Source organism: Pagrus major, chromosome 3 (assembly GCF_040436345.1).
Source record: "Pagrus major chromosome 3, Pma_NU_1.0".
Taxonomy (NCBI): Eukaryota; Metazoa; Chordata; class Actinopteri; order Spariformes; family Sparidae; genus Pagrus; species Pagrus major.
Genome location: NC_133217.1, coordinates 11,713,287 through 11,741,117, shown reverse-complemented (window position 1 = coordinate 11,741,117; position 27,831 = coordinate 11,713,287). Strand labels below are relative to the sequence as shown.

Here is a 27,831-nt window from a genome sequence, read left to right as displayed (position 1 = left end):
ACTTCAGACGATGGCACGTCCGTGTCCGTGTGCAGCGCTGTTGCGTCCGGAGCCCCGCTGCTTTCAAGACAACTGAGGAATCCCGACAATTGTGACCATGGCTGAATTTGGAGGGAACAAGAGCTCCGTCGGTCCACCGGTTGCTGGCTGGAAAGCTGCGTCAGGAGGCGCCGGAGTGAGCCTGGAGACGCACCGAGGGGAGCCGGTGTCGAACGGGAACTGCAGCGCGTCAGACACCGTGAAGAGGGTCCAGAACGAATCCGGCTGCGAGTCCCCGACGTGGGAGAGCTCGGGTTCGGATTCAGCCACCAGACCGATCCCTCGACGCAGCAGTCTGATCAAGGTAGGCCATCACACCCACTAAGAGATGACAGCTCATTTTTTTTTTTAAATCCAAAATAAGACTATAATATATAATCAAAATCATGCAAACTGTTGCTGTGATGACTCCACAGAAGATCACAAAGTAGGGTTACTTCAACACCACAAGCCCCTGCAGGAATGTTATGATGATGCCATGAAGCTTAAAAAAAATCCAATAAGTCATGCACATGGTGACCTAACACACACACACACACACACACACACACACACACACCTCACCCCATACAACTGTAATCAACCTGCAACCTGAGAATGAACAGTTAACACACTGTCACTCTGCTTCCTGTCAGCTTCCTCTCCCATCTGTGACGAATAGCAGAATAATCAGTCACCTCATCTCACTCACATGTCAGCACTGTTGAGGAAATTCATTCAGATGAGCAGAAGAAGATTTTTTTTTTCCTTGGCCAGGCTCGTGTCACACTCAGGATGAGTTCAGACCCTTGACTGACACCACATGACTCCTAATCAGTATTAACAAAATGCTCAGTTGAAGAGATTTTCAGCCGTACGTGTCACACAGAGTCAGTGTGTGCAGGCGAGCTTTTTGTTCCAGCCTCAGACAGCAGCAGGCGATGTCACTTATTAGCACTCCATCAGCTCTGGAGAGGAGGGGGAGGAACTAATAAGTGAAACCACCTGCTGTAGTCTTTGATTAGAAGAAGAAATTGCATTCTCTCCGCCCTCTGTGGCTCACACTTGAATACCCCTGTCCAATTAACCCCACCGCCTGCCCTGATCTGAGCTCACATTTAAGCAAGTTTATAGTTTATACGTGTAAAGCCCTCGACACAGATTTCACACTTACTTAACAGTTCACGTTTTGCCACAAAAGCAGTTTAAAGTGTTGTTGTATCAATAACATCTAATCAATAACTCATCCCCCAGACTTTGTTCCTTTTATGGCTTGGGCCTCGGGCATGTGGGAGGTCTCATATTGATCTCTAGTTGCTGCTTGTCTCCAGAGCTGCGGCCTGCAAAGACATGACTATTTGAACATGGCTTCTTCTGCGCTTGATTGGCTCACGCTCAACGAGACAGGAAGCCAGCCAGTTGGCCAATTTCCTCACACAGTTAATGTTGCAATATTGCTATTAAGTCATGAGCAGTTGGTGAGGACACGTCCCTTTCTCTTTCAGTGGAGCACGCACGCGCGCGCGCACACACACACACACACACACACACAAACAAACACAAACGTTTCTCACCTCCTTGCCCACACACAGGCCTGCTCTTGTTTTTCTTCTGTTTGTTTCGAAAGTGCAGCCAGCCTGACATGGAGGATTTAAAAACACTCTGTTTGCCTGCATGAGGTTCTGCCATCTCACGCTGGGTCGGAAATGGTGTTGAACAAGTCCTGGGTGCTTCCTGATATCCACCGCCATGTTTGATGTGTGCTGTTAAATGGACATTTTACCCCAAAACACATATTTTTCGTCATACCTGTAGTGCTATTTATCCATCCAGATTGTTTTGGTGTGAGTTGCCAAGTTTAGGATATCAGCCATAGACATGGCTGCCTTTTCTTGAATATAATAAAACTAGATGGCACTTAGCTTTTAAATAAGTATTTTAATAAATATAGTCACTCGTGAATCATCTCCATAACTTTCTTCCATCTACTACGGTAACTTTGCTCTGCCTTTGGCCCAGCGTCCATAGCATTTTACTCATACAGAAAAGCTCCGCTCTGGGATAAGGCAGTTGTGCCGTGAGACAACAAAGCTCTGATAGTGGGTTTTGATTGACATTAGCCAAGTAGGCTAGTTAACCTAAGGCTAAGTTAACAGTGTTGAATTCACATCTAACAGACAAGCTTCCAACGCTCGGGGTGATAAAAGGACAACAGTCATCAGCGACATTCAAAGTCCGGCCTAACTGCTCCCACAAATGTGCTTTTCTCTCTCGGTTATAATAATTTCTGGCCTGAACCAAGCCCCCAGGAAGAGCGCCAGGCTCTGAAGCCCGTTTTTTGTACTGGCCAAACCATGTAATTACATCGTCACGTGATGCTCTGAGGCCCCAAAACAAGCTTACGTTGTGAAAGAAGCCTCTGTAAAGCAGTGGATAGAAGACTCTAGTGCGCATGCACCATGGGAAACACAGCGATGAAGATCTGGGTATTTTCATACTTTATTGGCTTCAAAAAGCGCCACTGAGCAACTTCCGTAAGAATGAACACGACTCCGCCTCCAATGCTGTGTCCTGATTTAATGTAGCGTCCTTGGCCTAAACACACGTGAAAACAAGATGCTTTTGAAACATCTGATGAACAACTTAGTTACAAGTTATTTGAATCGCAACCTCACATCCAATGTGCTGACTTTAACCTCTAACGCTACAATATCAGAAGCGATGCCTCCCTCCTCCTCCTCATCATCACAGGGATTATCAGTGTCTAGCTCGATTATTACTCACTAGCAAGAAAGTTATCAGTTTGAAGTGTTTTTGTGATATCTGAATGCCCTCTAGTGGACAGAACGTATGTAACAACCACATGCTGATAGTGGCACTGGCAATGCGTAAGCCTTCGTATACAGTGTATAGATACATGTAAATATTGAGTTTGAGTTTTTGTTGTTGAGTTTTTGAATTTTTAGCACTGTCAAGTTTTATTCTTCTGGCGCTTTGAGCATCACGAGCCGAGTGCCATCTAGTTAAATTACAATTAAGAGAAGGCTGACATCTTTAGGCCTGATATCTCCAAAACTCAGCAACTCACGTCCAAACAGTCTACCTGGATAAACAGCACTACAGGTAGAGAGAAAAATATTTATTTTGGATTTTTTGAATGAACTGTCCCTTTAAATAGCCCCAGGGCCCAGAGCATCACCTTCCCCCTGGGTAGGTCTTTCATGTGCAGTGTGTTTGTATGTTCAGTGGGCACATTTAATGCTGAGAACATTCACTGACGCAGCAGTGCACATACATTTGTGCCTTCACCCTAAACATGCTTGTGTTATGAATCGCAAACACCTGAGGCTTTAGATGGATGGAGCTCAGTCCAGGAGCCGAGGAGTTATGCATCCACCTGTCAACACAGCAGTGTGTATTCCTGTGAGCTGAACTACCCCTATAGCTGAGCTCAGGATTCCACACAATGGGAGTCTGGGTAGATAAACAGGAAACATGACATTCCAGTCTGGCTTTAACAGGAGTCCGGGGATTTATGTCCAGTGTATGTGTGTGTGCGTCTGTGTGCTCTTTTTCTCTCCGGTTGAGGTAATGAGAGTACCCTTAATTGTATTTCGGCAGAATGTCCTCCGCTGTCCTCTCATTTATTCTGTCCCGCTCTTCTGTGTGTGCGTGAAGGAGATGCAGGATCAGATGCTCACTCAGTGTGTGTCTATTTCAAGTTCATCTTGATGTAGATAACCATCAGCTACTCTCTTTTTCTCTTTTAGATTTCAAACCACACACACACACACACACACACACACACACGCACTACACACACATTTAGTCACGCACTGACCTGCCTTCGAGTAAAACACAGCTAAGCAAAACAAATATCTGCTTTCCAGTTCCCTCATTACTCATGATATCATACACTATAAGACACCCAGTGATACATGGCTGGCATGTTTATGAGTGTGTGTGCATGTGTGTACGTGTACGTGTGCACATTGCTGTCCTGTGAAATATCTCAGGGATCTCAGTTTTTCACGAACAAAGAAAAATTGATCCAAGGGGAACTTTAAACCAATACTTGTCTCATCTCATAAAGGAGATTTCAAGTTACCTGCAAACTTAAAGGGAATAGTTTGACATTTTGGGAGATATGCTTATTAATATCTATTATTAGTATTATTATCAGATGAAAAGATAAATACACTGGAGCCTGGAGACAGTTATCTTAGCATTAAGACTGAAAGCAGGGGGAAACAGTTAGCCAGGCTTTGCCCAAGAGTAACAAAATGTGCCAACCAGCAGCTCTAAACTAATTTACACGTGATACCTTGTTTGTTTAAAGGAGACCTATTCTGCTTGATCTTTTTTCCTTTCCTTCATTGTGTTATAAAGGTTCTTGTGCATGTAAAAGGTCTTAAAAGTTAAAAAGCCAAAAGTCCACACCAGGGGAAACACTCCTGAAACGCCTCGTCAGTAGTCCCGCCTTTAATCCCATAACTTTGTGACATCACACTACATCACCATGTCACACATTTGCATAATGGGGCTTAAAGAGACAGGAGCTAAAACAGAACATCTCAGACAGAGGCGGAATACAGTGCAACACTGGACAGTGCGAGAAAACTGATGCGTTTTTTGAGCACTAAAGCATGTAAACCTAGTTTATTTGTGCATTTCGGTTGTCTTTTTGTGTGTTTTTCAGACTAAGGGAGCGACACTAGCCTTAGGGGTTAACAAGCAGCTGGGGAGGGTAGTTGTTTGAGTCAGAGTAGCCCTCAGCACCTCCTGCTGTTCAAATCAACATCCTTATTTTATTTTAGCCTGCATGAGTACGGCCCTCTGCAGCACAGTGCATAAACCTTCTCACTGATTGTGATGGAGCCACAGGACATAGCACTCTGAGCTACTGGTGATTGAGTCGCTCCACACTCTACATGCGTTGCATACATTCAGCCATGTATGTGTTGAGCTGTACAGAGATATATGTGTGTGTGCATGAGATGTCTGAGTTTATGCTTGTATACCTCACCGAGGTATGTGAAAACCCAGCTCGCTGCGCTGATCGCTCAGTTGCCCGACTCAAGCCACCAACCACCTGTTCTTCGTTTTAGCGGCCCTTCTATCTTCGGTTAACGCATCTGTGACGTTTGTCAGCTGAAATCGCGGTTAGCTCTCTGACAAGATGACCTTTTCAAGTCAACCTTTTACTTGTTTCATTTCGTGCAGTGTGTGTGTTTGATTGTGTGTGTGTGTGTGTGCCTGAGTGCACATGGAACTTCAAAGGTTTGAAGCGTGAAAGAGCATCTGCCGCTCTACTTGCCACAAGGGCAGAGGTTCATAGTCACACTGAGCAGTTGATTTACTGTGAACGCTCACCACATTTTCTGTTGAACAATATTCCCATACACTGAATCACTTGACCACATAGTGCTTCCTGTGCGCTATTTAAACCTAATGTCCTGTCTTCTGTTGCAGTCACACACGTGTGCAGCCCCCCACCCAGCACACACACACAGAACGTCTGATTATTACACACTGTAAGTTGTAAAGGCCTTTACTCACGAGGGACGTGGCGAATAAACAGCAGGAATATGCGAAATACACGATTGCGAATATGTTGCATCAACACTATTGACACCAGCAGAAACGCAGATTTTCAATAACATGCATATACGAATTTGCCCCACGTGTACATTATAACATTTAAATGGTACTTCTACTTAGGGTTGTACCGATCCGATCACGTGACTCGGAAATCGGGGCCGATCACGCCACTGAAGACTCGATCGGGACTCGGACGTTACGACCCGATCAGAGATCGGTTTTATATATATTTATTTAGTCATTATTTGTATTAGATTGTTGATATATGGGCTATTGGTGATTCAAAATAAAAAAAATAAAATGAGTATTTACTACCACCGTTTACGACATGCGCATGTGCAGAAGACCAGCACGCCAGTTTGTTTTGAAGCGGAGTGGCGAGTTGTGGCGCACCATGTCTGCTGTGTGGAAGTATTTTAAAGTGAGTGACGAGAACGATGCAGTTGCAAACTGTCAGATATGTAAATTTGGGATATCGAGGGGTGGTAAAATATAATAAAAAATAAGGGACACCTTGGATAGTTTTCTTCGATCTTTTTAATTTTTTAAATGTATTATAAGAGTATCGGATCGGGACTCGGTATCGGCAGATACTCAAAAATCAAAGGACTCGGACTCGTATCGGGGGCAAAAAACCCTGATCGGAGCATCCCTACTTCTACTACTGAGCGGCTCGCTGACAGGTAGAGAGAGGTTGCATTCATCATGTTCATCTCAGCTGCTTGGTCTGGTCCTTAAGAGTGTATTAATAAGTAAACTAAAGTTTCAAACAAACTAACTGATCAAGAAAGCTGTAGACCAGTAACTCCCATGTTCCCGTGTTCGAGGTCACTCATCCCAAGTCACCTTTGTCACATTGTCTTTGAAATTTTGCGTTGTGTTTTGCGAATTAGAAAATGTAAATGACAGTGTTAGACCATAAAAATCTAAATGAAATAGTCTTACACTAGCATAGCCGTCAGTATTGAAAAGAAAAAAAGGTAATCCAATCGAATCGTGTCAAATCAAAAGACAATCTGAATCGTGGATTTGGAGAATCGTGACAGTAACAGTTAACCGGCACATAGCACAGCCATAAATATTGTTTCTATGTTTATCAGTAGTGTGTTAGTCTATACCTTGTGTTGACTGGTTGACTGGAACTACAGTTTAAACGCGGGCCAATCGGAATTAAGTATTTTCATTATTGATAAGAACTGTATTCACACACATAGTCCTAGTGGTGGCTGCTGCATTAAATATTAAGTCCAGATAGTAGAGTCCCTTACTTCCTCGAAGGCCTTTTTTTGCACGTTCCATACATCATCTCACGATCCCAGTAAATCACCTCCTAACCCCCCTCCTGGTGGTGTGGTGCTCCGGGGTGAGAGGCACTGGAGTAAACTATGCCATTAATCATCCATCACCTGCCGTCTTCACCACACACAAAGCTACAGGGAAGACGATTCAGCCTCCCCAACAATTCTCACTCCTCTATTCTTTATTTTGTCACAACTAACAACCGTCTCTCTTTCTCTGATTTTCCATCTGTCTTAATTAGCGGATCAAAGACGACGCCCACTAATGACCTACATCTTCATTCATGCTGACTCGGAGATGTTGTAATTACTGTAACGGGCATACAAACATACGCTCTCATACATCATACCATACATTCATGTAAGCTGGCTAATGAAGGCACAAGGCCATGCTGGTGCCAGCAGGCAAATACCAAGTGCAGAGGCTCTGTGACTGTACACACGAAGATAGATCTGACAGAGAGCTTCTTTATTTATTTCTCATCCATCTTCTAGCTCATTTTTCTTTCTCTTTTGTTATTATCTATATCCTTCTCTCATATTTCAACTTTCTGTGATGTCTCTCTGTCATCTCATGTGTCTCTGATAACTGCTTCTAATCTGTTCTGCCACACAGTTGCCCACATTTCTCTCGCCCTTCATCCTTCCCCACATCTGTCTATCTGTGCATACAGTTCAGTCAGTCGAGATGTCTTACAGGAGCGCAGGCAATCTCATAGCAGCGCGTAATTTTCCAAATGTATTCACAGTAATCTTTTAGTTATATTTCCATCAGATATAAATTGGCAAATGAAATAGATGTTGGACATTTTTGGTTATTTTAACCTTAAAAAAACGTAAAGTTGCTACAATCGTTAATAATATGAAAGGAATCAGTGACGTTTTGGACAATTTCCAGCTGTGTTTGTGGCAACCATTGAAAAATAGATCTGAATAAATTTGAATGGGTTTGAAGGTCTCAATGTTTGTCACTTGTTGAACTCATAAAAGTGTCAAACCTAAAAATAACAGATACTGTATCACGATAAAGTGACAGTGACATACAGAGACATCCGGCCTTACTGTGTCACCGTATCAGGAATCCTTTCTGTCTTTCTTGTCTGTGTTGTCACTCGACTCTCAGTGGAGCCACAGGAAGCTCTCTGTGACTGGCTGACAGGCGGCTTCCTGTTTTGAAGCGCAGTGGTGGTTTTGGAGACTCATCTTGCTCTCAGAGAGAAAAACAAAACGAGACCTTTGTGACGGAGACATTCAGTACATTCTGACGGAGATTGAGTTAAATGGAATTTGAATTTTATCAGGGGAACGGAGGCTGGAATTGTTTAGCTGTGTGTGTGCGTGCGTGTTCGTGCATGTGCATGTGTTTCTTCATCTCTAATCTGGTTAGACAGTGTTTTCCTATTTTAGAAAAATCAATAGATTTACTTTTCTTATTTTATTCAGATGTTTATCTTCTCGCGGGGTAATTTGTGCCCTCTCTAGTTTTCTCTTGTAAGGAAAATTTAGAGTTTAGAGTCTGCAGTGACGTCAGCGTTGTTTGGTTGTGTGTTTGAGCTCTTGTCTCTGTCAGTTATTTATGTTGTCGGCAAACAGAGGTGCAGGATGTGCAGGACGGCCTCCACACAGGAGATAATTGAATCCCAACTGTTGAACAGTCCTCTTGGACAATCCTGGTGTTCCCCCTGCTTCAAACACTGCTAGTGTCAGGCACACACCATAGGAGGTTTATTAGATTTTGGTAGTTTCACAGCAAAAAAGGGTTGCAGCGTTCTCCTAAACAAATGAAGTAGATAGGGACTTGAAACAAACCAAAAAACACAAACATAAAATGGCTACATACAGTTCGTCTGGTGTAATCCGAGTCTCAAGAAGCACCAACATCCCAAATTGATTTGAAAAGACGGTGTTTACACCCTCTTTTTAAGCCAAAATCTTCACTGTAGCTGCTAAGCTAAAAGCGTAGTTGCAGCAACAAGTGCCTCTGTTTGATCTGATGTTACATTTTTGGTCTTTGTTCTATTATCTAACCTTCGTAGATATAAAAAAATGTTTTTTGTGTGCGCGTTCTTTATCGTTGGATGTATTGTGACTTTCCAGAGACTACTAGACTTTAGCTCGATGGCTAAAATAAAGATTTCTGCTTAAAAAGGGTGAAAAAAGCGTCTTTTCAAGTCAATTTGGGATCTCGGTGGCTTGGAATTTTCATTATTTGGCTGAACGGTTCCTTTAAAGAGAGGTACCCATAGCCTCAACATGATTTCTGTCCATTGCTCGTCTATTAATCAGGGCTGACGTGTTTGTTAGTAGTAACATCGTATACAAATGTCTGCCGAGACCCTGTTATTTATGTGACCTTTCCTAACTTGGTGACGTGTGCACAGCTCTTGGTGCCGATACAGCCACAGTGGGACCATTACCAATGTCACACACAGAGGGAGAGATATAGATTGAGACCAACATTCATCTGCGGTACCCGTCAACGCACTGCATGAAAGGAAAAGGAGAGAGTGACTGATAGAGTTGGTACGGTATGCTTCTGTGTCAAGGTGCGTGTGTCTTTTGATTTAAGTCAATAATGTTAGCCCTCATTCTGCGTCGCAGAGGAATTTCCCACGAGGTTTCAGAGGACATTTCAAATGCAGTGCTGTTTTTCAAAATAAATTACTTTTAAGAGTGAGAAGCCTGATTAGGTTTTTATATTTTTCCCCTGCTGGAGGGGTGGAGCTGTGTCTTCATATTTGAGTTAAATTTAGAGGTGTTGCTGAAGCACTCCAATGGGGTGAAGCTTTTTAATGAGAACCCAAAAATCAATTATCTCAATTACAAGTCAGCGTTTTATTTTGCTAATGCATCACCTTTCACCTAATATCTTTTATAGGGGCTCAAATTCAGAGCTCCTCCTCTTGCTTTCCCTTCCTGCAGCTTTCAGAGTAACATTGGAAGGCGGGGGGTCTTTACTATCTCCCTCTCTTCACACCCCTTTCGCTCCATCTATCCTGCCCCAAGGCACTAGAGGTATTTTTAGAGCACCACCTCCCGCCCCTCACCACAGCAGCTCAGAAAAACTTGTCGCCATTGGAAACACTTCTCCATCCTAATGAGGCGATTCTGAGAGGATTTGTGATGGTTAGGCGGCTTCCGTTCCCTCTGAGGGAAAACCTTTTCATCCTCTATGAATCAAGCTTCCCCTCTTTCACGTGTTCATTCATATTCTTCAGATGAAACACAGCTCAGGTCTTTCTTTCTCTTGTCTCCTTTTGCCTTTCATATCCCCCAGATTTCCTTCAAAAGAAGGGTTGCCTCTTTTCTTCTCTCATAAAAGACCCGAGTGCTCTTGAGGTTCATATGAACGCTTATTTGAATGAGATCAGATATATGCTGATTAGTAGAGATTAATCAGCCACTGATCAGTATTCATGTTCGTTATAAATATGAAGATGTTGATCAGCCTACTGGGGATCAATTGGACTTAAACAGCAGTCCAAAAACGGCTTTGAGAGGCAAAGATATGACCTTTATGCATTTGTTGGCGACAGATCAACAGGCGGCTGGATCTTCTTATGATTAAAATATTTTATACGTGTTTTCCACCATTTCAAAAGAACTTTGTGAAGGAAATCTCACATAGACTGTGCTGATTAGTGTTACATTTAAACTTTGCTTTCGATTTTAATTCAAATTTTGTACAGATGAAACGGCTGTAGACAGAAAATTAACTGGAAACTTTTGATAATTGATTTATCCTTCAAAAAGGTGCAATGTGTAAAATGAGGCCAGCATTTTGCGTGATATATGTTAGTAAGACAGCAGTATTTTAAGCATGTGGGTGTTTGCTGCTTCAATCACTCTACTTAGGATTGACTCAAATACAATTACGCTATCCTGCTTACCCTGCCTTAAATTAGCTTTAATGAAGACTTTGATTAGATTTTATCAGGACTATAATATATCCATAATTGAATAAGCTCTCCCACGTATATGCTTTTATCTGTCAGTGTAAGGATCTCTGTGGGGCTGACATCTGATCGGTCAATAAATCAGATGGATGAGCTGTGATGGTGAGCTCAGATAAACTGATTGGGTCTGCCAGTGTCGTCGTGAAGGGGCAGAATTAGAATGCTGCAGCCTGCTGCCTCTGTCTCGTCAGGTATGATTAATGGTGTAATGGTGAAGGGCAAGGGCAAGCAAAGGCTTTTAGCATCAGGAAAAACAATAACAGATTGGGAGGAGGAGGCTTTATGTGGTAGAACAAATAATCTGTGTTTATGTATGGTTATATAAGCTGATATGCCCTTTAATCCTCTGAGATCCATTCAGCACGGGAAAAATGTTTGTCATGCACAAGCAAAAGATAGTCTTCAGAGGGATCACTGTCTGTCTTTCTCTCTAAACTCATTTTCTTCTTATTACACCCCCCTTCCTCCTCCTCTCTTTATCTCCCCCGTCCTTCCTTTCATCCTTTCTTCCCTCCCTCCTCATCAGGATGGGTCACGTGCTGGTCGGGAGAGGAAGAAGACGGTGTCCTTCAGCAGCAGCCTGTCAGAGAAGAAGATCAGCAGTGCTGCAGACTGTATTCACTCCATGGTGGGCCATCTACAGTGTGACCCTTTACATAAAATACAAATTTTACATACCTTGACATGAAATATGTAATGTGCAATGCATGCATGGGGTTCTGTTAGATCGCAGGCTTCTGAGCCGTCAAACGCTGAAAATAGCTTATCAGAAGTGACATGTAGTGAGCCCTGCACTGAAAGTCAATGAATGACATCTTCATCCATATCTTGCTTTCAGGTTGAGGGGAGCGAGCTGAAGAAAGTCAGAACCAACTCCCGTGTTTACCAGCGTTACTACCTGCTGGACACGGGCCTCCAGGCTCTGTGCTGGGAGCCATCCAAGAAGGAGTCGGACAAAGCTCGCATCTCTCTCGCCTCCATACGAGAGGTCAAAAACTTTCTGAATCTGCCCTTTATGAATGACCTCATTGATTCTTTTGGTCTAACTAAGGCAGCCATATGGAATACAACAGTTGATTTGTTTTTATTGTATCTGATGTGTCTCTTATGGTGTCAAATTCTAGGTACGGACAGGTCGCAACACAGAAACCTTCCGCACCAGCGGCGTTTATGAGCAGATTTCAGAGGACTGTGCATTCTCCATCATCTATGGGGAGATGTATGAAAGCTTGGACCTGGTGGCCAACTCTGCTGAAGTGGCTAACATATGGGTGACTGGCCTAAGGTATGACACAACAAAGAACTGGGAGCAGTCTTACTGTGAATTATAAAATGTACCAGAAAGACTCTACACAGACTTTTTAGGTAAATAATCTTTTGATCTTCAGTGCTGCTTCTTAACATTTCATCAGCAGTATACCACAGCAGTAGTGTATATAAAAGACACGACAATGAAATTCCTTTTTTGTCATATAAAGCAGTCTCGGTCAAGATATTGTTGATTTTTTGGTGATTTATTAGCAGCACCTTACAGGATGACATTGTGTTTCGTTTCAGAAAAGTTAAACCAGGCTCAACTTTTTTGCCAAACTTCTGCCTTTTTTTTTGTTTTTTGTTTTTCGCCGTAGCCCTCTGCATCGACACCCCTGCTGTGTCGGCAGACTGGCCTATCGTAATGAGTAAAGATGACGTTTTTTTTCACATGGGGCTAAAATTGGTCTTAAGCTGTAGCTGTAGTCAAGTCTATTTTTATTCATATAGCCCAAAATCATAAATCACAATTTACCTTAAAAAAGGGGTCAAGTCTTGAGACCCCTAAACACCAAACTGTCATCAAAGAACAAGCTGCGACCAGCTGCCAACTGTTGTGTTGCCTCATGTCTCCTTTATCTCAGCCAAAAAGCTGCACTTGAACACACAGCAAAGATAACACCTGGCAGCCAATAAGCTTGGACGCTCTGTGCCTGTGTGAATACCTCTCTGCCAATAAACAAACCATTGATATGATTAAGCAGCATGTTTTGACCACTCTCGCTACTACAGTCACTCCAAATGGAGAATATGTCTGATAAAAAGTTGCAAATTGTACTGACAAAGAGGCAGAGGAGAATAATGAGGAACGCCGCTAAATCTCTTTTCTGCACTGATCCACTTACCTGAACAGCCAATAACAGTGATTTGACATGAAGATCAAACAATGATGACAAAAATTTAACTTGTGGTCTGTACATGTGGGATAGGCTACGTAAATATTACTAATTTATTGCTAATTTTGGTAGGCCTTAGTTCTCTTATCTTAGTTCTTAGGCTTTGTGGGGGATAATGAGATCATGGCATTGATTTGTTGTTACAGTCGTCTGAGATGTGCTTTTCGTAAAGGGTTATGACAGGAAGTGATTTTACTTTAAACAGAGTCTACTGCCGCTGCTATTTTAGTTTAGATAAGTGTCAGCATAATACTTGTGATGTAAATGAAAATGTTGCATCGACTCATGTTTATTCTTCTCTCATCTTCCTCCAGGTATCTGATGCAATACGGGAAACATGCGCTCGACATGCTCGCCAGCAGTCAGGACAGCCTTCGGCATGTCTGGCTGGAGCAGTTGTTCTCCTCTGCAGCTGAGTCGGACGGACAGGAAGACGTCGATGAAGGGATCCGCTTGCAGTCAGCTGTTAATTTGATACAGAGCGTGAACCCCGGGGTGAACGGCGACAAAGTGGAGCACAGGTTTAAAGAGCTTCAAAGAGTTAGGGAGAAGATGTGTGGGCTTACCCTAGACAATGGATCTGGAGTGAAAGATCACAGCGAAAACAAAAGACTTATAGGAAGGAACGAGCGAGTCACCAAGCAGGAGTTCATCGAGGTCTTTCATGACTTTTGCACACGTCCGGAGATCTACTTCCTGTTGGTGCAGTTCTCGAGCAACAAGGAGTTCCTGGACACCAAAGACCTGATGAGGTTCCTTGAGGCTGAGCAGGGCATGGCTCAAGTGGGTAACATAAATGAGCCACACATATAAATCAGGTGTACATTCCCAAATGCAATTCCCAGCCTTCTCATTGTATGTCCAACCCCTGTCCAATTTCCCCTTCTCTAACTATGTCCTTTAGGTGAGTGAGGAGACCAGCCTGAAGCTCATCCAGTCCCACGAGCCATCTGAGGAGGGCCGGCAGCAGGGATACCTGTCGCTGGACGGCTTCACCAGCTACCTCACTTCGGCAGAGTGCCACCTCTTCGAGAGAGAGCATGGCATCGTGTGCCAGGACATGTCCCAGCCTTTGTCTCACTACTACATCAACTCCTCCCACAACACCTACCTCATCGAGGACCAGTTTCGAGGTCCATCCGATATCTCCGGCTACATCCGCGCCCTCAAGATGGGCTGTCGATGTGTGGAGGTGGATGTCTGGGACGGCCCTGGTGAGGAGCCGGTTGTGTGTACCGGACACAGCCTCTCCCCACCACTGGCCTTGCGTTGTGTGTTAGAAGCGATTGGAAAATATGCATTTGTGGCATCGGAGTATCCATTAATTGTATGTATTGAGAACCATTGTTCACATCAACAGCAGAAAGTGATGTGGCAACATCTCATGAGGATACTAGGGGAGAGGATATACATAGATACCCCAGACGAAGGGGAGTCATACCTACCCTCGCCCCATGCCCTAAGGCACCGAATCCTGCTAAAAGGTAAAAAGCTGGGGCCAGATTCTGATGTGGAGGATGGGGAAGTAAGTGAGGAGGATGAAGGGGCAGAGATGTGTCAACGGTTAAAAGCAGCTAACAGTGGAGGGACTACACCTGGAGGAAACGAGAAGGACACGGTACAGAAAAGTGTCTCTTTCACAGCGGTCACTCAGTCTAATCCTCTTCATCTTCCTCCCAAACGTTTCCAACTCTTGAAGGAGCTCTCTGACCTTGTAACTCTTTGCTGCTCGATCCGCTTCACTGACTTTCAGACATCATCCGAAGAGCAAAAATCTTGGGAGCTGTGTTCCTTTCACGAGACTCTGGCTTTGCGTCTTGCGAGCGAAAGCCCCGGTGACTTTGTAAATCACAACAAGCATTTCCTGTCACGGGTGTACCCCAGCCCCATGCGCATTGACTCAAGCAACATGAACCCTCAGGACCTGTGGAAGTGCGGCTGCCAGATTGTGTCTATGAATTTTCAGACGGCAGGACTGATGATGGATCTGAACACGGCCTGGTTCCGGCAGAATGGGAGCTGTGGTTATGTCCTGCGGCCGGCCATCATGCGGCAGGAGGTGTCTTATTTCAGTGCCGACACCAGAGACACGGTGCCTGGTGTGTCTCCGCAGCTGCTGCATGTGAAGGTATGGTGGAATAGGGTCCAAGCTTTGTAGCTTTGGCCATCATTCTCTTGGGTAATAATAATATCTGGGAAAATGGCTGAAAATAAGTCAGGCAGTCATGCAGGTTTTAAAGAAACCACCGAGTTAGTGATGCATATTTAGAAGACACAACAGTGGTGAAATTACATTTCACTTGCGCTAACTTTCATTTTTACTTCCAGACAAAGGTGTTTATTTAATTGGTGGCTTGTTAATAGTTTGACCTTCTTACAGCTCATTTCTTACCCTGTTGGATCTCAGCAATTTATAGCACCTGTTTGCAGGTGAACATATTGTCACAATAACCCAGAAGTTAATGGCCAAAGATACAAAAATAAGACAGCAGTTGTATTTAACTGCAATAATCCTCTATACTCATGATAATGCTCTGAAGACCAATAATGCGTGAATAACTTTGTGTTGATCCATCTACCAGGTGATAAGTGGCCAGAACCTGCCCAAGCCGAGGGGTTCGGGGGCCAAAGGAAACGTGGTGGACCCCTACGTGTACGTCGAGATCCACGGCATCCCAGCTGACTGCACAGAGCGCCGCACCAGGACGGTGACCCAGAATGGGGACAATCCCATCTTTGACGAGAGCTTTGAGTTCCAGATCAACCTGCCGGAGCTCGCCATGGTTCGCTTTGTGGTGCTGGATGATGACTTCATCGGGGATGAGTTCATAGGTTGGTGTCAGAGTCAGAGGTCAGATTACTGTAAATGAATTTGACAGTGATTTGTATATGAGTGGATCAGGTTTTCATATTCCTTTGAAAGGCTTTGAAATTAAATCTCCTGACTACCACAGGTCAGTATACTATCCCTCTGGAGTGTCTTCAGCCGGGCTACCGACACGTACCGCTCCAGTCTCTGACCGGGGAGGAACTTCCCCATGCCAAGCTGTTTGTCCATGTGGCTCTCACCAATCGGAGAGGAGGGGGGAAGCCTCACAAAAGAGGACTGTCTGTGCGGAAGGCCCGCAAGGGGAGGGACTACACGGCTCTGAGGGACCTGGGAGTCCGGGCTGTCGATGATGTTTTTAAGATGGCTGCTCCTCTGCTGAGAGAAGCTACTGACCTGAGGGAAAACATGCAGGTGAGAGGAGTGAATTCACCACGAACCAATGGCATGGTATTTTTATTAAGTCATTTACCAAGCAAAAATATACTGGTTCCTGATTGGGAAATGTGGTGATTTACTGACAATTTCCTTTTTTTATTTGGTTTAAATTGAATATCCAACAGCCCCTGGTGGTAAGACTACACAAACAACATAAATATATGTCAAATTGGTGTCTGGGACATTTTCTAGACCAAAAATTCATTATATAATTGAAAAAAACTGATGAAAAATGAAAATAATTGTTTGGTGCAGCCCCCAAATAATGTGCTCGATAAATGTTTATTATAAGGGAATGAGGAGTAATTTGGATGTCTCATTTCTCTTGATCATTATCAATGTATTCAGGGATGATTGCGTATCCAACAACATACAGAGGGAAACAAAATACTGGCACTGGTGATGCATTTTCTGCAATTGTTGAAAGCTGATCCAACCTTCACGAGCCAGGCAGCCATTTGTTCTGTCGGTGCTTGTGTCACCCTGAGGCAATAAAACAGTAATTATATGTTCAGTCAGTGGGGTGAGACTGTTGGCATCCAACATATCTTGATTTCCTCCATTTCAACCTGAACAACTACCACGGCACAACAGCAACGGGAGAGCAAATCAACTGTCGAAGAGAAAGACAAACAGCTATCTTGCAGAAGTGGGTTTTCATTATGTGTGTGTGTGTGAGAGAGAGAGTGAAAACAAATCTTGCAGAAGAAATGTTTGACCTCATTCTCTGTGTCGTTGTTCCATCGCGGTCAGGAAATAAGAACGATTGTGAAAGACTTTGTGTGCGTTCGTGTTTAAATTTGCAGATGTCCTCTCTTTGTTTCCAACAGAACTCAGTAGCAGTGTTCAGGGAGCTGTGTGGGGTGTCCGTGGTGGCTAACCTCATGCAGTGCGTGCTAGCTCTGGGCTCCAGGGTGTCAGGACCAGACGGGGTGCCTTTGCTACTGTTTGACCTCCGGGACCATTACCCCACCCTGGAGCCACAGGGGCCCCTGCCCGATGTCCTTCGCCGGGTCGTCTCCACCTACGAAATGGTGAGGAAGGAAGAGAGTTGACAGTTAATATGCTATGTATTTCAGAGGCTCACATTGCTGAAATACATTTAAAGGAAGGAACAGCCAAACAATCTCCCATCTCCTGTCTACTTGACCTAACAATGAAAACCTCCCCTCGCAGACAAAAGCTTCCTTTTCAGCCAATATGCTCTGAAACACTCAAGTGAGCTCTCATTGTTATGTAGCAGACAACTTTCCCGCTTGTTGTGGCTGTAACCAGGCTCGTAAACACACCAGCGACATCCTCACCTTGGCCTGAATCCAGTCTCTGTGTTTCAACCCAAATAGAGACTTTCCATCGACCCGAGGAGAAAGTTATTTAACAGCGTAAATTTATGTAACGATGTCTAAAAATAAATCCAGTCGTCGAGAAAAACTCCCCCGCGGAAATAAATACAAAGAGAGAAAGAGGAAGAGAGAGAGAAAAACGGGGGCAGAGCGGTCAATTGGTCTTTTAGATAACTCAACTAGTCAATAAGGTGGGATGGAACGGTTTGAGTGGGATTAGGATGCTCTGCAAGGCTTTCTCTCATATCTAGCTTTAACATATTTCTTTTCAGTCTCTATCTCCATCTCTCAGACTCCTCTTTGTCCTTCTCCTTTCCTTTCCTTTCCTTTCCTTTCCTTTCCTTTCCTTTCCTTTCCTTTCCTTTCCTTTCCTTTCCTTTCCTTTGTCATTAATCTCTCTCAGTTCTTGCCTTGTCTTCTCCCTCTGGGTCTGGTTGGACTGTGGCTGGCCACCATAAGTGGTTTCCTTACAGCTGTGATGGCAGCCTGTCTTGCAATGTTTGAGTGTTGCTGCGGTAAACGACATTACAACCCCCTTTTTTTTGCCATCGTCTGGCTGCTGCAATACTTTTTAAATTGATATTTGCTCAAAGTGCACTTCTTCATGTTTCATCTTAGATATATTCCCCAGGAGTCTCCAGGGTAGGATGATGGACAGTCAGGATGAATTGCCAATTTAGTGATACTGTCCAGCGAGCATATGTGATGTGTGTAAGCGTATGTGCGGAAGGGAGATAAATAGATCTGTTTCTAGTCTTATTAAGTTATGATGAAGGTTTCGGTGTATAAACCATGACGCTTTAATTTAACTACGGTTGTTTGTCACTGCTATGCAACTAGCAACCACACACAGACCTGCGACTGTCTTCTTGTGCATTAGTGTGTATGTTAGGATGTGCACGTGTGTGTCTGTGTGTGAGTGTGTCTCGCTACTTCCGTTTTCAGCCAAGCAGATCAAAGTTGAATACCATTAGCATAGATTTGAATGTCGTTCTGCTAAATGGGTTCCACACCTCAGTCCTGATGCCTGGAGGGGAGAGGCAAACAACAGAGACAGGAAATGGGGATGACTGTGTGTGTGTGTGTGTGTGTGTGTGTGTGTCTTATTGAATTGGATCTGGTCAAAGTAGTGTACTGTAGTTAATCCCTTATTTGTCGAACAGCATTTTTTCCTCCCCACAGAGGGGTCATGTCCCAGCAGGGTTGGTGAGAGGAGGTGCAGAATTAATCAGGCAGAAGCTCCTCGTGTCATTCCTGCGCGCGTGTGTTTGTGTGTGTGTGTGTGTTTGTGTGTGTTGTGTAGTCATTACGAAAAGAACTGACACACTAGTCTCCATGGATGTCTACACATGCATGTCTATGTATAAATGTGTGTGTCGACTGTGCATTTTATGGTAAATATGCCTACAGTGTGGACTTCAATTGGCTATTTCTATCACTTTAACACCCATCAACGTATGCAAAACATGTTCAACCGCTATGTAATTTACACCAATCTGTTCTCGCCTCGATATATTCTCCTTATTATTTTCCTTTACAGCAGACAATAAAACAGACTATGTGTGTTTAACTGAAGGATTTATGCACATAAAACAAAATGGCAAAATTAGTGAATGGTTTATGGTTCACATGCTAATACATGTTTCCCTGTTTGCAGATGGTCCAGGCGAGCAGAGCAGTGATCGAGCTCTCCGATGGAATCCACGACAAGATCCTGCATATACAAACAATGGGTGTGTAGGCGTGTGTGCCTGTGTGTGTGTGTGTGTGTGTGTGTGTGTGTGTGTGTGTGTGTGTGTGTGTGTGTGTATACGAGGTGTTGCTGCTATGTAGAGTGTGTGTTATGACGTGTGTATAATGAATAGAAGCCGGGCTGTGCTAGCTCATGTTCCTAGTCCACTCATGAAAACTCCCACACAGCCTCTTCAACAGTGCTGTTATCCACACTGCAGTGGTCGCTTTTGTTATTAACTTAATACCTTCCTTTCCTTTCCTTTCCTTTCTTTTCCTTTCCTTTCCTTTCCTTTCCTCCCACCATATTTCCCTCCGTCCTATCTCCTGCAGATATATCTGTCTAATGCCTCACAGTGTTACACAAGGTCAGCTGAGTCTTTAACTGGCCCAGTTCATCAGTATGTTTTGGACGGAGAGGGTTTAAATTGGCGCAGCTCCTGTCATCGATCAGCGTTCAGTCTCTTAAGCGCAGGGCACAGTATCTGACCTGCTCCTATCATTTCTGTGATCTTTGGCAGAGGTTTGTTTACTTCAGCCGGGCCCCTTGGGTCATCTGACATTAGTCAGCCAGACTGTCGTCATAGTGGCAATAAACAACCCCACACACACACACACCAGCACACACACACGCTGCTTACATCCCCTTCCTAACCCCGGCTCAGTCTTCAGCTGTCACCCAGTAGACACTGTGATTGGCATTTGGAGGTGATAGCCAGTGACTTTGAGCAAAAAATAAACACATTCACGTCATTTATATGATTCTCAGGGTGCTGGATTAAAAAAAACAGAAAAAAACAAAAGCTGCAGGTACAGACATCACATGTTTTCAAAAGATGACTCTTGGGGCATATTTAAGCATCGATGGGCTTCATGAGATTTTCTTGGGTTGAAATGCCTGTAAAACTCAAAACTGTCAGCTTTTAAATACCACCCCCGGGAGGAGTGTGAATAGAAAATAAGGAATTAAGATAAAGCTGGAGCAAATTGATATTTCGAGAGGAAGATAAGGGCTCAATTGGGGCCATTGTGGAGACAGAGAGACTATTTGACGGAGATGAATGTTGTTTACAAATTTGCAGACTGCTCCACGTTACTCTGAGACAACTCATCCCGCCCGCCGCTGAACTTTATTTTAGGATTTCTGGGGCTGTGGCTTCACTCGCTGATCAAATACTTTGTGACATATTCATCCGTTTTGCAGCTTGGACTGCAGCAGAGGACAACCGCTGCTGAGATCCTGTCACACCGTATTACACTCTATCATAGATCTTTTTTATTTCACGTGTGATCCCTTGTAGCAATATTAGTGAATAGAGTGAGATTTGTGAGTGTGATAGCCCAGCCCTGTGCCGTCGGCCCGTTGCCAGTACGTTCATCTGATAAAGAGCTGCAGCAGAGTCTCATGAACAAAGCTCTTCCTGTGTGTACAGAGTAAAGATGGCGATCAGGTGATCCCAAGGCGGAGGTCCACCTCTCTGTCTTGGAGGAGGGGGTGGGAAGCGAGAAGGCATAAACAGGTCACACAGAGCCATGGGACGGATGGTGGCAGAGATGGATGTCTGGAAGTTACATCAGAGCAGGGACATGAAATGGAGAGAGGGAGAAGAAAGCCGTGGGAAGATGAACAGCAGAGATGGATAGCTAGAGGCGATGCTGAGAGGAAGACAAGAAAAACCGAGGGAGAAGAGAGAGGGAATCCACTAGAGTATATCAGGATGTGTTGGTGTGTGAAAGGCTTGGTTTATCCAAACTAAAAAACACTTATTGTCTCAGTTTTAGTGGTATATAGTCATGCAGATAGTTTTGGTTCTATTTAGCCAGGTTTTCTCTTTATCACTTTTTAGATTGAGAAACATTTTATAAGAAGTCACTCCAGTAACACGACACTGTAAAAACAGTTTTTTTCTGATGATGGGTGAGATCAGACGTGCACTCTCTTGTAACCACACCCAACAGTGGCTCTGCTTCCATGAATGTATTTTTTATGCACATCTTCAAGTATTGCATTAGCAAAGGTTGATGGAAGCAGCAAAATTAGTTAAAAAAAAACAAAACAAAAAAAAACTATGCTCCTGGAGAAGAAGAAGAAGAAGAAGACAGATTTTATTTCTTCTTGTTGTTCTTTGTGGTTTATCGGCAGTTGGCACACAATTGGTTTCACTCAACCACATCTGCTTCTTCTTCTCTGTTTGTTACAGCCATACATTACATATCCTGTACCAACAAATACCTATTTAACTATATTTTGAGAAGCCTAGTTGATTGGCTCTATATCAGTTAGTGGAAATGAACCTAATTCACACTTTATTTATTTAATTTTTGTTTGTTTTACATTTTTGCAACATTTCAAAAGTTTGCTTCAGATTTGCACAACAGTTAGGAAGCACTGCTACTGATGTTGCAGCTTTCTGTTAACACCCTGAAGTACACATCTGCGACCCTGCAACAAGGTGTGAAGTTCAATCCCTCGAACCCCTTGTTTTGTGTGTGTTGTTCAGAGGGCAAAGAGGTTTTATGAGAAACAATGAAGACATTGTTTCTCGTAAAACCTCATTGCCCTCTGAACAACACACTATTCTTGGGGCCCTATTTCTTTGGTAGAACGTAGGATGAAAACATGTGTTTATCAAGAGTAGTTTCTGTCGCTGTTCAGTTTTTCGATGCTGTGAACACGGCAAATAAAAATTACCTCTCAGTGTTCTCAGTTGGACACACTTTGTAATGGTGACATCGCTTTGAGATTCCCTCAAACAAACAGCGAGGCAACAAATAAAAAAACACCCTAAATAAAGAGGAAACATGGATCCGCAAGGAGTCACATGAAAGAAAATGACATGAATCATATGCATTGGCCTTCACACCCACCAGATGTCAACCTCTGGGAGATGTTGGAGCTGCGTGTCAGACAGCACTCTCCGCCACCATCATCAAAACACCAAATAAGGGAATGTCTTTGGGAAGAAAGTCCCTCGTGGAGGCAAGGTCAAGGAGCATGGAAGCTCTTCATGAAGACACTTTTTGTTGGTTTCTACCTCAATTTTTCACCCATCTGTATGATTGTTTGTGTGAACTGACCCTTTAAGAACCTCAATGAGCAGCTGCCTCCTTTATCCACTCCTGGATATATAGACTTTTTACACTTAATGAGATGCTCATGATTATATTTGCCTGCTTGTTTCTTAACGCCATCATGCTGGAAGTCGGACCTGCAGGTTTTCCCTCTCTCATCACGACCACTCACAGTTCACGTAGAGGACAGGAAGTGAAGGTGACGCACGTCCTGTTACGTCCTTCTTGGACGGTCCTGAAGGCTTTTTTGGCCTGCGGGTTAGGGTGTTTGTCTGTGTATGAACACTGTGCCAGTATTGGCTTGGAAATAATGTTCCCTCCATTGGCTTCGCTTGGTTTCACAGGGAAATAGACACACACACACACACACACACACACACACAGATATACACACTACATTGGCACGTAGGCTTCGAGTTGCCTAGCAACCGTGCAGTAAAGGTTATTATTCAGGCAACTTCTGTAGGTGTGTGTGTGTGTTAGTGAATGTGGAGTAATGACAATGTATGTGTGTGCAGGTGTGTGTCCATGCTTGCGGTGACAGAGAGGGATTATGTGTGAGGAGCTGGTGAATTATACTCACACCCAATCTGTTTACTCTCTCCTCAGAGTATGTGTGTGCGTGTGTGTGGTCCACAGCCTGGCATGTTAAACGTCTGGGCTCACGATGATGGCTCTTGGTGATGGGTGCTCGTGTTAACCCACTTCCGGGTTTCCATGGTAACAGTGGGACAGTGGCCCGGGGCGGTCAGTGCGAGCCAGACACACAACACAACTCATTGCACATACTCTTAACTAGCCGGCGGCCTGACTTTCTATGACACTCCCTCCCTCTGTTTCTCCCTCAGTATCTTTCTTCATCTGTCTCTCAGATGTTCCAACATCTTGACATCAATCCCCATCCTATTTTTTGTTGCTCACTCTTTGTTTCTTCTAATCCTTCTTCTCTGTGAACATTGATCCTCAGAGGTAAAGTTGAATTTCAGTGAAATCAATTTGAGGTGTTTATCAATATTCATATTGGGTGGCAACGTAAAAAGACTTTGATGATTAGACCCCGCTGATCGTCATTGAGGCCTGTGTGAAGATAGGATGGAGTCTAGATGCTGGTGGTGGTGGATGATGGAAACTAGAGCATGGATATCAGACAACAATTTAGAAATGATGTCTGGGTTCAGGTCAGGTTTGGTCAAGGTAATGACATTGTGCTTTCAAGTTCTTTTAGTATGGTGTCAAAATACATAAATATAAAGTAAAAATAAGTGATGAGTGAGGCAGCAAGCATTCACTTTGTTTTAGCTAGCTAAGGATGGAAGACGTACAGCAAAACTTTTCATTGGGGAACTTTAAGACTACCGACAAACCATGCTGGGAAATCGATGGGTATGAGTATGGAAACCTCTAGAGAGGGCATTTTGTGTTTTTTTTGGCTATTTGCCGAAGTATACAAACAGTTATACAACTGTTATGGGTTGATGATAATGGATCCTTTTTTAGATATTTTTTGCCTCCACACCGGTGACAGTGGTTGGCCGGAGGCATTATGTTTTCAGGATGTTTGCTTCTTGTTCTCGTCTTCTTCAGGCAATTTCTTCAAATCTGGCACAAACATCTACTTGGAATCAAGGACGAATTGATTAGGTTTTGGTAGTCAAAGATCAGAAGTGCCTTGGCTGCGCGGCCTTTGCAACGTCGCCCGGTTCCTTTCCAGCTGCTTAACTTTGTTGCATGTCTCTCTCCCCTGTTCTATGTCTGCTTCTGCCTCTGCTGTCTAGTAAACATGAAAGGTCAAGGTCACTGCGAGCTCACGTCCGTCCCATTCTTGTGAGTGAAATATCTCAGGAATGCCATGAGGAAATTTATTACATTACATAATGTCCACTTAAGCTCGAGGATGACCTGGTTTGATTTTGGCAGTCAAGGGTCAAGGTTACTGTGACCTGACAAAAATTGAGGTTTTTGGCCATGAGTTGAGTTTATACACTAATTATGACAAACTTTTACGAAACATTTCTCATAGGATAAACTGATGAAGTGAAAACATCCAAAAGGCCAAAGGTCAACTTCACTGTGACATCATAATGTTCTGCAAATACACTTTTGTATTTGCAGAACATTATGATGTCACAGTGAAGCTGACTCTGGCCCTTATTCAACACCACTGGCTGCACTGAAACTCCATCCACATTTTATAATTTGTAGCTTCTTTGGGGCAACATCCATATCTACCACCATTGCTGCAACTACAACTGTATTCTATCAGAATCAGCTTCATTGGCCAGTCATGTGAACATATACAAAGAGTTTGACTCAGTTTTTTTGTTTTTCTCAGTTGCAATAGTCACAGTATTCCACCACAAGATCATTGGTTTTACTGATATTGAGCTTCAGGTGGTTGTCGTTGCACCATGTGACGAAGCTCTCTATCAATCCTCTGTACTCCTCTGTAAAAAAACAGTCGAAGTGAAGACAGCATGTTTCTTACTGGAAACGATTCACTGAAATCACACGTTAATAGTGTGACTTTTATTCAATTCCTCTTAATTCTACACTGCATATAGCAGCTTGTCAAGTTGACAGAGGTATACAACTGTGAGGCAGTAATTCTAATTTTTCCCCATTTCACAGCATACAGAAAACAAGTAGCTGGTCAGGAACACACTGAAGTCTATTACAACTGTTTGTTGTTGTGTTGTAGTGATAGTTTGTCAAACTGAGTGGTGTGAAAAGACTAATGTGCTCTAAGCTCTAATTGATGAGTGTGCAGAAATCAAAATAACCCTCTCTGGGCAATAATAGCAACAACACTCTCTTGCTAACTCATACACTGTGTTTAAGACACTACAGTTCTTTTATTTGAAATGAGAAAAGAGAAGGCGTCATTCCTTTTTTAAACCAAATGTCTGTGGACACATCCAGCAATCACAGCAAGCGAGATTAACACTGAGATGATGAAACTTGTGAATCATTTTGAAGGCATGTCTGGGGGGAATGGGAGAAAGGTGAACCAATAAAAGTCACGGCATCACCTCGAATGCTTAAAAAATAAACCCAGTTACAGCAACTATATTGCAGTGATGTTCAATTGTCACACAGTGTACCCAAAAGAAGAAGGTAAAAATATCATGTTAAAGTATAAAAACTAAGTCTTGCAATAATGTCTCAAAAGTACAATAAAAGTAAATTAAACATATGTTTACAGTTATGTAATACTGTATATTATGGGTCGACCAATTACCTGCCCGGATAATTACTGATCCGCTATTCAGAACATTTCTGATTATCAGAATCTGTTTTATTTATTTTTTTTTACTGCCGATAACATAATGTGATTTACATACGTATGTGCTGCTTTGGCTCTGATGCAGCAGGTAATCTGCAAAGTAACTAGTAACTACAGTCATCCAATAAATGTAGAAAGTAAAAAGTACAATATTTGCCTCCAAAATGTAGAAAAGTGGAAGTATAAAGTAGCAGAAAATGGAAATACTCGAGTAAAGTACCTCACAATTGTACTTTAGTACAGTACTTGTAAATGTCAGCCAATCCATCCAGTGGTCGTTAAGAAATTTCGTTTTGTCCAAACTCTTGTTTGGATAGTGCTTATTGTGTACAATTACATCAATTACAGGGAAACATGGATGACGTTGGTCTGACTTTTGGAATAAAGTACAAAGCACTGTCCTCTAATCTGCTGTGATGTGTGTGTCTGTTTTGGGCTCCAGCCATGGAGTTTCATGAGAAGCTGCAGAGTCTGGCGGCGAAGGAGGGGCTAAAAGGTCGCAAGGTCAGCCGAGCGCTGGAGAGTTTCAGCTGGAACATCACCATCCTTAAGGTCAGCGACACTCCCCCACACACGCAGTCATACACTCACAAAAACCCAAAACCCAAACAGCCGTAGGGGTGGACCATTAAAACATGTTTTGTCCTCTAACTAGTTACTCATCTTTTTCGCCCTCTGTCCCCTCCCCACTCTGTACTTCTCTTCCTGATTTCCCAATTTGCCCCGCTCAGGGTCAGGCTGACCTGCTGAAGCACGCCAAAGCTGAAGTCCAGGAGAACATGAAGCAGGTCCATGACGCTGCTTTGACTGGAAACCTCACCAAGGAGCGTGCGGGAGTGAGAAGAGTCCGCTCCCAAACACGACGAGGTCAGGATGACAGACCCACCTAGACCGCTAGGGGACCGTCGGCGTAGCGATCAAATGGTCAACAAATGAAAGAGGATGCGACCAAAATTGCCATTGTAGCTGCTGTGACAAACCCTTTTCATGTCATTAAAACTGTTCCGACGTCTTACTCCACCTTGGATGCAGACTTTATGAGACCTAGAGCAAGTTTTAAGAGAAAAGAACAGAAGAGTTGAATGTAAAAGTCTTCAAATTGCAGCCACCATCCACCCACCTGCTGCAGATAACCCTCGAGAGCTGGTAAAGTCAGGGCCCTGCAGAAGATTCATGGCACTGGGGAGATGAATGTAGTTAGATTTAAAGCCAAGGTTCAGTTTATACTGTATTACACTGTAAATACAACAAGTGTCTATTAACCTCTTCTTATGTGCAATGTGTCTCGAAGACGGAGGGAAAATATGTCGTTTTTCTGGCACAGTCTGGGATGACTCAGCTCAGCCAAAAGATGTTTCAAAGCCCTTTTGAAAACTGTTGAAATGCTGCCACCTCCACATGTCGGCAGCTTATGTTTCACAAAGCTACTGTCAAGCAACATCAAGTAAGGTTTCAAATCAAGATCGGGTAACTGAAACACACTTTTCTTTATTATTTAAACGAGAGACAAGCAAAAATCTGAGGATGCTTTAGGTCTTTTAAGGTTATATATCTTGGTGAAGCCCCATTAATCACACTCCTGCTTACTTCCATTAAGCATCTGTAGGTGCTGGATCGCTGCTCTTCAGTCAGTCACCTTGAGGTCCTTCGTCTTGCCATGAAATCTTCCACAAGTATTGTTGACTTGCAGACAGTGTTGCAGACTTGCAGACTATATTTTTGTATTTTCCCGAAGACCTTGTGCTGATTAAACCACTGTTACCCGCCATAACGATCATACATGTACTGTAAATGTCTGCCTCTAGGGAACAAATACTGTTATGTTGTAAGTGCTTACTTTGTGTGCAAAAAAAATACACTGTACAGTATTTTAATATGTAATTCTATCCTTTTGCTGTAAAGAGTATTTTATATAAGTTATTGATCCTGAAAGAAAACATTCCAGATTCATGTTATCGGTGCAGTAGATGAGGCCGACCTGTTCAGCTCTGTATAAGGTTGCAGTTCATGATTACCTTCCTTCATAGTCGGTATGGAAATAAACTAGTTTTTAATGA

At 43.4% G+C, this 27,831-nt stretch overlaps 1 protein-coding gene across 1 annotated transcript; it reads left to right on the top strand.

Annotated features, from left to right (window-relative positions):
* Window positions 1–27,831, top strand: LOC140993970 (inactive phospholipase C-like protein 2). The gene is made up of 12 exons (XM_073463527.1): window positions 1–343; window positions 11,400–11,501; window positions 11,712–11,861; window positions 11,998–12,158; window positions 13,395–13,863; window positions 13,985–15,208; window positions 15,663–15,912; window positions 16,035–16,321; window positions 17,176–17,379; window positions 19,346–19,421; window positions 26,217–26,326; window positions 26,506–27,831. The coding sequence occupies exons 1-12, from the start codon at window positions 98–100 to the stop codon at window positions 26,662–26,664; spliced, it is 3,438 nt and encodes a 1,145-aa protein (XP_073319628.1). The 5' UTR covers window positions 1–97; the 3' UTR covers window positions 26,665–27,831.

Bases quoted from the DNA above. Each gene is read 5' to 3' on its own strand.
- LOC140993970 (XM_073463527.1), top strand. From the start codon at position 98: ATGGCTGAATTTGGAGGGAACAAGAGCTCCGTCGGTCCACCGGTTGCT. The intron at 13,864-13,984 runs GTGGGTAACATA...TATGTCCTTTAG, and splicing joins CTGAGCAGGGCATGGCTCAA to GTGAGTGAGGAGACCAGCCT. The intron at 17,380-19,345 runs GTGAGGAAGGAA...CCCTGTTTGCAG, and splicing joins TCGTCTCCACCTACGAAATG to ATGGTCCAGGCGAGCAGAGC.